Consider the following 10,973-nt stretch of genomic DNA (forward strand, 5'->3'; position numbering starts at 1 on the left):
TCTCACTTTTCTCTGTCTGTCTCCCCCCCCTCCCACCTCCCTTCCTCTCTTTCCTATTTTTTCTTCATGTGTGTCTTTCTCTCATCTCTCTCTCTATTTCTGCTGGACATTCTTTGTGTCTGTCTGTCCCTCTCGTTCCCCTCTGCTTCTTCCTGTCTCTCTCTTTCTCCCTCCTCTCTCCGTCTTCTCATCTTCCTCTGGAATATGGTCAAGAGTACTGATGTGAAGTCAGAAGACTTGGGTTTGAACCCTGACACTTACTGCCTTGGCAAGTCACATTGCTCCCCATCGGCCTCAGTTTCCTCATCTGAGGCAGTGGGCAAACTTGGCCTCTGAGGCCCCTTTCAGCTTGAGACCTGGAATCCTGTGACTTTTTTCTGAGTCTCAGTTTCTCAGCTGTAAAATGAGGCCGTTGGCCCAGATGCTCTCCATGGTGCCTTCCAGGGAACTTCCCATGCCCGTAGCTGTCCTGGCCTCTAACGGTGGGCAGAGCCCTAGTTCTAGGAGGGAGGGGTTGGTAGGGCCCATTCTCTCTGCAGTGTTTCTAGTGAAAGAGCCCATCCATCCCAATCTGAGCTAAGACCTCTGTGACTCCCATCATCCCCTGCAAAAGGAGAGCTCAGAGGAGCCCTTCCCAACCCAGTCGGGGTCCCAGCCTCGGCTCCAGCTAATTCATTCTTAGGGTGGGGTTTTGCCAGGCATTTCCCTTTGTGACACACCGTGCCCAGGCAGGCAGGTGGGCAGATCACAAGATTGTCGATTCTGGACTGTAAAGGACCTTGGAGATCACTGAAGCTCTCCTCCTCCTTTGGGGAGTGTCTAGCTAGAATGCAGCCTAGGCCAGAATTCAATCTCCTACCATTGATCTTCCCATAAACCCAGACCCCCATGCTTAGCAGTTTCCTCGGTGGGTACAAAGGAAGGACCACTGGATTTGGAATCTCAAGGACCCGGGCTCGAATCCGGACCCTTTGGTTTACCGCCTTTGTGACTTTGGGCAAACCACTGGATTTCCCCGAGGCTCAGTTTCCCTCGCTTATAAAAGTACATGTCCTTTTCATCTCTAAATCAGCGTGAGACAACTGGTCATTCGGTGTAAGGAGTGCTAGACACAGAGGCAGGAAGACTTGAGTTTAAATCCTGCCTCACACATAATAGCTGTGTGACCTTGGGCGAGTCACTGAATTTCCCCACATCTCAGTTTCCCTCATCTGTAGAAGAGGGTTGGACTCAGTGGCCTGCGAAATCCTTTTCATCACTTAAATCTCTGAGACGTCTGAGTTGCTCAGCGTATATAGAGACAGGAAGACCACACAATAGTGCGGGAGACCCTGGGCTAATCACTTAATTTTTTCTCTGCCTCAGTTTCCTCATCTGCAAAGTAGAATTAATATTAGAGCCTACCTAGCTACCTACCCAGATTATTGCGAAAATCAAATGAGCTAGTAATGGAATGCTTTGCAAGCTTGGTAGTGCTATATAAATTGTTATTGTTATTCTTATACGGGCAGAAGTTGGACTCGATGGTCTCCAGTCTAAATCCTGGGGTTTGGGGCCTCCATGGCGTGTAAATTCCCTTCCCTTGAAGACTTTCCAGCTCCGTCTAAAGTGCTGGGCGCCCGGGGGCCGGTGTTTATTATTTTCCCTCATGCTAGACCCAAACAGATGCTGAGAGTTCCTGTTCATCCCAGCCCCCGGAGGGTTGTCGTTCCCCCAAATTCCCGTGTTCACACGGAGGTTACAGTGTTGTAAGGACAGCCCTGGAGGGCTCGCGGGCTAGAGGGGTGGCGAGCTCTGTGCCAGGCCCTGGGCTAGCTATGGGGGTTACAAAGTTAAAAAACAAAACAAGTCCTTGCCCTCAAGCAGCTTATGTTCTTTTTTTTTCTCCCCCAGAATTCAGTTCAGCATTTATGATTAATTACTTACCTCGTGCCACAATCTGTTCTAGGTGCCGGGGCTAAAAAGACAAAAATTATTATGTTCTTTTTTGAGGCGAGCAACATAGATGTGTCAAAAGCATATTAAGGGGGGGGGCAGCTGGGTAGCTCAGTGGATTGAGAGTCAGGCCTAGAGACAGGAGATCCTGGGTTCAAATGTGGCCTCAAGACACTTCCCAGCTGTGTGACCCTGGGCAAGTCACTTGACCCCCATTGCCCACCCTTACCAATCTTCCACCTATGAGACAATACACTGAAGTACAAGGGTTTAAAAAAAAAAAAAAAGCATATTAAGGGGGCTGTGAGGCGTCTCAGTGGGTAGAGAGCCAGGTCTAGAGATGGGAGGTCCTGGGTTCAAATGTGGCCCCAGACACTAGCTTTGTGACTCTGGACAAGTCACTTCACTCTGTTGGCCTCAATTTCCTCATCTGAAAAACGAGCTGGAGAAGGCGAACCATTTCTGCCAAGAAAGCCCAAATGAGTCGGACACAACTGAAATGTCTGACCATACCACGTGCCTCGCTTTCTGCCGGGTTGTGTCTAGAAAGGCCCACGGAAAGATTGCCCAAAGCAGGACTTCTGAAATGGGGACCCCCCCCCCCGCCCCGGAGAATGGCCTCGCTCTAGTTGGCCGCCTTGGTGATCGTGGATTGGGTGGGTTTGCAAATGGATTCTGGGACGGAAACCGAGGCTTCTTCAGACTGCCGGAGGGGCCGCGGTGCAAGAAAGGCTGAGAGTTATGCCGGGGGGGGGGGGTGGTGGTGGGTGGGGGGGCTGTTACGCTCTTTGTCTGTGGGACCAGAGGGTGTCCTCCCCCCTGGGGACATTGTGAATAGAGCATCTGGGAGCAAAGCAAGGGGCCTCTTCTTGCAGGTGTCTGGGGGCTGTGGGAGTGGGGAAAGGGAAGTCAGCCTCCAGGTGCCATGGGGCTGGGGGCAGCGTGTCTGGGTATATGGAGGGCAGAGTTCCTGGGGGCACGTCGATTCTCAATGCATGTTTGGGGCAATGAGGGGGTCAGCGAATGTCCTGATGTGTTCTGGGGGGCCATGAGGGGGTCGTGACTATCCAGGCATGTGTTGGGGGGACTTGGTGAGCTCACTCAGGTCCCTGTGTGTGTCAGGGGTAATGGGAGGCCCCTCAGGACCCAGCTAGGTATTGGGGGTGACCTGATCCCCGGATGCTGGGCCATCCCGTTTGCTAGAAGAACAGGCTCCCGTGGCCCCAGTGGGGCCCAGGCTTGGCAAGACTGACTCTGTGCTCCATCTCTTACTTCCTCAGGTGGTTTCACCCCAACATCAGTGGGCTGGAGGCTGAGAAGCTCCTTCTCACCCGAGGCGTCCATGGCAGCTTTCTGGCCCGGCCCAGCAAGAGCAACCCTGGGGACTTTACCCTCTCCGTCAGGTAGGGATGCCTGGGGCCCTGTGGGAGTGGGAGGACGGGAGGAAGGGGGATGAGCTTCACTTTCTCAGATGGGGAGGCAGCTTTCTTTTATTTATTTATTCATTCATTCATTCATTCATTCGTTTGTTTGTTTGTTTGTTTGTTTATTTATTTATTTATGTTACCTTCTATCTTAGAATCAATTCTATGTTTTGGTATCAAAGCAAAAGAGCAGTAAGGACTAGGCAATGGGAGTGAAGTGACTTATCCAGGGTCACACAGCTAGGAAGTGTCTCCGAGGTCAAATTTGAACTTCAAACCTCCTGTCTAGGCTTGGCTATCAAACCACTAAGCCACCTGACTGCCCCCCAGGGAGGCAGGGTTCTAAGGTGTAAGAGACCAGATTAGGGGTGGGAATCACTCAGTCAGGGGGCCTTGTGGAGGGTTCCCTCTTTCTCTCTAGCAAAAGCCCAAACCGAGGCGAATGACAGAGTCCCCTTCCCCCAACCCCCATCTCTTCAGCTGTAGGCAGATTGCGTGCCAATAGGGGTCTACGGCTCCTGGAGGATCCAAATATTTACATGTGTGTCCAGGAGATGCGGCCAGAGCCTTGGAGCAGGGGCTGCGTGGGAGGGGAGGATGCTTCTCTGTCCCAAGGTTACTGGAAAAAAGATCTGACTCTGGGGAAAGCAGTGCCCTTAGGGCTGAGGGCCACGCCAAGCCATAAGACCCGGAGCAGTCGCTATGGGGCCTTTGGCTCCGAAACCTTACCGGATGGGGGCTTTAAGACCTGAGAAAAGGGCCCCCTGCACTCCCCAGCCTACTGAGAGAAGAGAGAGGAGGGATAGTGTACGCCGAGAGGTCCCTTCCTGAGCCAAACTGCTCAGGGTCTCCCCCACCCCAGACTCCCACGTCCCTCCTCTGGCTCCCCCTAGACATGGGCAGGGTCGGTGTGGTAGTGAGGGTCAGGAGGCTCAACTAGCTCTGTTATGTCGGGACCAGACCTCGTCCCCTTAGATCAAGGTGAGGGGGACCTGGAGGAAATGAGGCCCTTCTAGTCTGGCCTCCCCGCCCACAGCTTCTCCTCTAGGAATCTCTGAGGCCCGTCCCCTAGCTGGAGAAGCCCCCTCCCCTGCCTTGTTTGGGGAGGGGGTACATCAGGAGAGCAAGAGTTCTGCCTGCCAGGCCCAGAGGAGAGGAGAGGCTGATAGCAGGAGGCGAGGGGGGGCCTTTCCCCCTTCCTCAGCTCCATTTTCTCTGGGCTTGAGTTTTTCTGTGTTCCCTTCCCAGCAGTGACCCATGTTCTTTGTGTGTGTCTGTGAGCTGGGTTGGGAAGCGAAGAGGGGAGGGCCTGGGCCAGCCTGGCCTCCCCAGGGGCTTGGACACATCAATGGTCTTGATTGTCTGCCTGGGGAGCCCTTTGGGAGGGGGTTGAAGTTTGGGGGAGGGGTGGTCTCCTTGAACAAGAGCATTGTGTTGGGGGAGGAGGAGGAGGGGAGGAAGACTAGGAAACTGGAGAGAATCACCCTGGGATTTCCCACCCAAGAAAGCAGTTGTTACCTGAGCTGTATAGGCTGGACCGAGTAATGGAGAGGTGTGTGTGTGTGTGTGTGTGTGTGTGTGTGTTGGAGAATGAGACACCAGAAGAATCTCCAAGTCTTTCAGAGATCTCCACTGAAGTTAGATGATTAACTTCCCCCAGCCTGGGGTCGGAGATTTGGGAAATGAGAGCTGACATCCAAAGAGAGCTTTAAGATCTGCAGAGTCTTGGACTTGCTCTCGTGGGGAGAGACTGAGATGCAAAATTGTCTTTATCTCATTACGAAAGTTATCAACAAATGCCGGCTCAATCCTGGCTGATCCTAGGCGAGCCGCCCCAATGTGTTGCTGCCTTGACACACTTAAAAAAAAAAATCACCATCACCTTCCATCTTAGAATCTATATAGGGGGCAGCTGGGTTGCTCAGTGGATGGAGAACCAGGCCTAGAGATGGGAGGTCCTAGGTTCAAATCTGGCCTCAGACACTTCCCAGCTGTGTGACCCTGGGCAAGTCACTTGACCCCCATTGCCTACCCTTACCGCTCTTCTGCCTTGGAGCCAATATACAATATTGACTCCAAGATGGAAGGTGAGGGTTTTAAAAAATATATATTGAAAAAAATCTATATTGTATATTGTAAGGGCTAGGCAATGGAAGTTAAGTGACTTATCCAGGGCCACTTAGCCAGGAAGTATCTGAGGCTAGATTTGAACCCAGGACCTCCCATCTCTCATTCCTATCCACTGAGCCACCTAGCTGCCTCTTCCTTGACATATATTTAATAAAATCCTTTTAATTCTCCAAAAAAGAAAAATAACCCAATGGGAAAGTATTTTGGGTACTATCTTATTTGATGATCATTTTAGTCCTGTGAGGGAGCTGCTTTTTTCATCCCCATTTTATAGATGAAGAGACTGGTGATCAGAGAAAATAACTTGTCCAGGGTCACACTGCTAGTAAAGTCCTAAAGCAATATTTGAACTCAAGTTGTCTTCTTTACTCCAAGTCCAGTGCTCTATCCTGATACATCTGGAGAAATGGAGGATGAGGAAGGCTCTCAGAACAACTTCTTTGGGGTTACTAAACAGAGAGGAAAAATGACACTCCCTTGGTGGCAAAATGGATAGACCCTGGAAGACCTGAATTTAAATCTTGCCCCAGATATCCCCAGATCCCTATGTGACCCTGGCCAAGTAATTTAACCTCTGTGCCTCAGTTTCCCCCTCTCTAAAAAGACAGGGTTGGACTTGATGAGCTTCATTTCCAGTTCTAAACTTGGGAACCCTATAACCCTTTCTGCTGGCAGTCTCTTAGGAAGCTTGGAGATGGCTGTTTGGATTTTCATCCTGGGTCCACAGTCTGGCAGCCATCAGTCCTGCAGACTTCCCTTCCTCTGTGATTAAACAGGAGCCCTTTTCTGTACAGTGAGTCAGTTGACAAACATTTGCTAAGTACCTACTATGTGTCAAGCACATAAAAGAGAAAGATACAAAGATACAAAAGAAAAGATAAAAAGATAAAATCAATCAGTAAATGTTAATAAGTACCTACTATGTGTTAAGCATATAAAAGAGAAAGATACAAAGATAAAGTCAATCAGTAAATGTTGTTAAGCACCTACTATGTGCTGGGCACACAAAAAGAAGCAAAAGAAAACAGTTCTTTCTCTCAAGGGGCTTCCAGGCTAATGAGAGAGACAGCATACAAATCATTCCATACAAACAGGGTATCTACATGATAAATGGGAAATAGTGAACAGAAGGAAGGCACTGGAATGAAGAAGGATCAGGAAAGGCTTCCTGTGGAAGGTAGGATTGTAGCTGAGTCTCAAAGGAATCCTGGAGGCAGAGATAAGGAGGGAGGGCATCCCAGGCAACAGGCACTGCCAGGGGAAGTGCTTGGAGGCAGGAGATGGCTGTATAACCAGGAGGATGAACATTGGGCCCCAGACTAAACTAGGGATTGCCTTCTACTCTGAGTTCTCCCCCTAAGAGCCTTGACCGTGACCTTACTCTCTGCAGGAGGAACGAGGAGGTGACCCACATTAAAATCCAGAACTCGGGGGACTACTATGACCTGTATGGGGGTGAGAAGTTTGCCACACTGGCTGAGTTGGTACAGTACTACACAGAACAGCATGGCCTGCTGCGGGAGAAGAATGGGGATGTCATCGAGCTCAGATACCCACTCAACTGCCAAGACCCAACTTCCGAGAGGTGAGCCCCAAATGCTTGGTGTAACATTCAAGGCCCCTCTGCCTCCTCATCTCCATGCCTGGAGAGGGACTCCCAGAGGGGCGAGGCAGGGCTGCTTTCTAACTTATCCCAGGGATGATGATGAGGAAGATGATGGTGATGGGTCAACCATGGCTTTGGGATGACCCGGATTCAAATCCTACTTTTAATCCTTCCTGGTGATATTACGTGACCCTGAACAGTGCCCAACATGATTTTAGTCTAAGTTACAGATTAGTTGCTGCTATATATCAGTGAAGGAAATTTCCAGACTGAGAGCTCCCCACTCTGATGGGGATCACAGGACCAGACCCCTCCCCAAATGTCCCCCCCAAAAGTGAAATGTGTTTAGTGCTTCTGGATCACAACATACAATATTCTTGTATAATGCCTTACAACAACTCCATGAGGGGAATACTGTGGATCATCTTTATTCTGGCAACTTCTAAGGCAGGATCTGAACCCAGACCTCTCCTCAATCCAAGCCTAGATCTTTTGACTCTGCCAGGCTGGATAGCTGTCCAGGGATGGGGCATGACTGGGCTGCAAGAAAGATTGAGATTAGACCCCAAGAGGGACAATTAGGAGTCCAGTGGGTGGCCTTAGCCCCAGTGAGGGGGACTTCAGACTCCGCCAGACTCCGCCAGACTCTCTACCCCACTTACCTACCTGCCACCGCGGATTTAGGTGGATGGAGGCTGCACAGACAGAATGGACACAAAGAAGCAAGTCACTGTGTTAGAATGAGGAACTGGGTGGGCAGGGGGCGAGGGGGGTCTCCTTTCTGGTTCTCCTTCTAGCTCAGTAATTGGCTGTAACCCTCTCTGGAGCTCCACCCCATTCTCCCCTCTGTGGGGGCAGTGGAAGAACACTTTGGGACCAAGAATGCCCTGGTTCTCTGGTCTGGAGTCATTTCCGTGACCCAGAGTGACCCTTCCTTCCCTACTCTAGAACCCTTTGGTCCAGTCTCCCCGGTCATCCTTCCCACCCAGAAGCATTTCCATGCCAATCAGAAGGGGAGGCCTTGGCAAGGGAAACCCAGAGAGGCTCCTTGGCCAAATCTCACTTCCTCCAGCTCAACCCCCTTCCCCCTTCCTCCTGCCCTCTCCCTCCCACCCCAGGGCCTCCTTCTGCTGCTCTGGGGACCGGAGTTATAAATAATAGCTTGGGTTTCTCTACTGCTGGGCAGTTTATAGGCCTGTGGGGAAGGTACGGCAAATAGCATTATTATTTTTACATCAATACATCATCTTGTGGGTGTGGGAACCCTCACCCAGAATGGCACCCATCTCCATGTGAAAACTTAGGGAATTGCCTCAGGCTCAGAGGGGCCAAGGGACTTGCCTGGAGGCACCCAGCCAGTGAGTGTCACAGCAAGAGATCTGAACCCATTTTCTGACTCTAAGTCCAATACTCCATCCATTATATTGTACTGTCTCTTGTCCCCGTTTTACAGATGGAAAAACTGAGTCTCAGAGGCTAAGTGAATCACCTGTGGTTGAACAGCTAGAAAGTATCATTAGGATTTGAATTCAGGTCTCAACTTTTTGCCTAGTGTTTGTTCTAGGCTCCTGGAAAGCCTCCGTAACCCTCTCTGGAGCTCCACCCCATTCTTCCCCTCAGTGGGAGCAATAACAGGGGAGGGGCAGTGGAAGAACACTTCGGGGGTCCTGGTTCTCTAGTCTGGAGTAGGAAGGGCCCAGAAAACCTGGGCGTTAGTCCCAGCCCTTCCTCAGCTTCTGAGCCGGCCTTGGGCAAATCCCTTTCTCTCTGGGTCTCCACCCCATGATCCCTAAAGCCCCAGCCAGCCCTGACAGGCGAATCTTGGTAACAGCAGCCAGGGGTGGGAGGGAGAGGATGGAGTGGGCACATTCTACCCATCATCCACTCTCACAGCGGACACAGGCGGACATCTGTTGCCACTATTACAGCCTCCTTCGAGTGGTTATCATTTATCTCCAGGGTACCCACGTTCAAGTGTCTTCCTGCCTCCTTCTGCAGACAACGCTTTCCTTAATGTGGTCATTCAGGGAGGGACGGCATCCACAACCAGGGATGTGACAGGCTCCCGGCCTCCTGCCCTGGTCGAATGATGGCTGGGGGAGGATCCGGTTTAGTCCTGGGAAAGACATTAATAAACTGGAGTGAAGAGGGGTCTGTGTGTGTGTGTGTGTGTGTGTGTGTGTGTGAGAGAGAGAGAGAGAGAGAGAGAGCTTATTTTACAGAAGAAGAAACTGAGGCAGACAGAGTTCTCTTGGTAAAGCTACTAGACTCATTTGCCATTCCTTCTTCAGCTTATTTTATAGAAGAAGAAACTGAGGCAGAGTTTTCTTAGTAAAGTTCCTGGAGTGTTTTGCCATTTCCTTCTTCAGATAAGGAAACGGAAGCAAACAGGGTGAAGTGACTTGTCCAGGGCCACACAGTTAGTAAGTGCCTGAGGCCATATTTGAACCATATCTAAGAATAAAACGGACTGCCTTGGGAGGTGGTGGGCGTCAAATGAAGTTTCGGATCCAGCCCTCACGGGACCCCCACCCTCTGTCTACTTTCTCTGTTCCCCCTCACATGTCCATGTCTCTTGTCCAAGTTAGTCACAGCAGGGTGCTGACCAGGCCTGCTTTAGGCCCCTCCTTCGGTTCTTCCCTCTTTGGCTCTTTCTCTCTCTCTCACTCCTCACAACATGCCTGTTCCAGGCCTCTTCTCTTCTCAGCTCTTCTCCTTAGGGGACAGAGGATTTGCCCCAGAATAAAGAGCAGCCATCGTGACCTTCCTCTTCTCCCCAGTTCCATACCTCCAGCTCCCCCTCTGTCACCCCCTACTCTCTCTTCCCTTGCGGTCTCTGACAGAGAAGTGGCCCTTCTCCTTGCCAAGCCCTTCCTCCCTCCTCGTTCCTTGATCTCATCGCCGTTCGTATCCTCTGCCTTTCATCTTCCATCTCTCCTTATCTACTGACTCCTTCCTGGCTGCTTACAAACACTCCCAGGCCTCCATCCTTAAAACAACAACCAGACTCCTCAGCAGCCCCACCAGCCACCAGCCCGTGTGGCTCCTCCAGTTCCCAGCCAGACTAGAAGAAGCTCTTGCTCCCACTGGCTCTCCTCCTCATCTGGGTCCAGACCCCCTCTCTATGGGTGTCTCTCAAGGTGCTGTCCTGGGCCCACTTCTCTTTTCCCCCATGACCTTTCTTGATTTTATCTGCTCCTGTAGTTTAATTATGATCTTGACACAGATGACTCTGGCTGTCTCGCCCAGCTCACTGCCTACTGGTCATGCCAGCACTACTGAGACTCCACACCTCAGCCACCCGGACTCTTTCCTCTTCCCCAAACCCCCTCATAACCAATAAGCTGTCTCTCCACATCGTGCCGTGACAGTATCTCTGGCATCTGACTTCTCTGCTCATATGGCCACGCCCTCGTTCGGCTCCTTGACCCCTCTCCCATTTGCTTCCACATTGGTCTTCCTGCCTGCAGTATCTCTCTGTCTCTGTTTCTGTCTCTTTCTCTGTTTCTCTCTCTCCATCTCTTTTTCCCTCCATCCTTCTTTTCTCTTTCCATCTGTCTCTCCTCCCTCTATTCTTCTCTCTTTCCATCTCTTTCCATCCTTTCTTTTTCTCTCTTTCCCCTTCTCCTTCCTTCCTTCTCTCTTTCCATTTCTCTCCATCCTCTTTTTCTCTGTGTCTCCCTCTCTCTCCCTCCCCATCTCTCTCCTTCTCTTTCTGCCTCCATCCTTCCTTTCTCTTTCCATCTGTCTCTCCTTCTCTCTCCATTCTTCTCTTTCCATCCTTCCTTTCTCTCTTTTTCTCCCTTTCTCCTCCCTCCCTTCCTTCTTTCTATCTCTCTCCCTCCTCCCCTTCTCTGGCTCTTGCTCTCCCTCTCCAT

General features: G+C 51.0%; 1 protein-coding gene across 1 annotated transcript in view; it reads left to right on the top strand.

Annotated features, from left to right (window-relative positions):
• LOC123243044 (tyrosine-protein phosphatase non-receptor type 11-like) overlaps positions 1-10,973 on the top strand; it is a 36,449-nt gene that overhangs the window by 15,059 nt on the left and 10,417 nt on the right. The window contains exons 2-3 of the mRNA XM_044671215.1: positions 3,216-3,338; positions 6,880-7,074. Coding sequence (XP_044527150.1) covers positions 3,216-3,338; positions 6,880-7,074 — 318 coding nt within the window. The remainder of the gene's footprint in view (positions 1-3,215; positions 3,339-6,879; positions 7,075-10,973) is intronic.

The sequence above is a fragment of the Gracilinanus agilis genome, chromosome 3 (genome assembly GCF_016433145.1).
Source record: "Gracilinanus agilis isolate LMUSP501 chromosome 3, AgileGrace, whole genome shotgun sequence".
In the NCBI taxonomy this organism is placed as follows: domain Eukaryota; kingdom Metazoa; phylum Chordata; class Mammalia; order Didelphimorphia; family Didelphidae; genus Gracilinanus; species Gracilinanus agilis.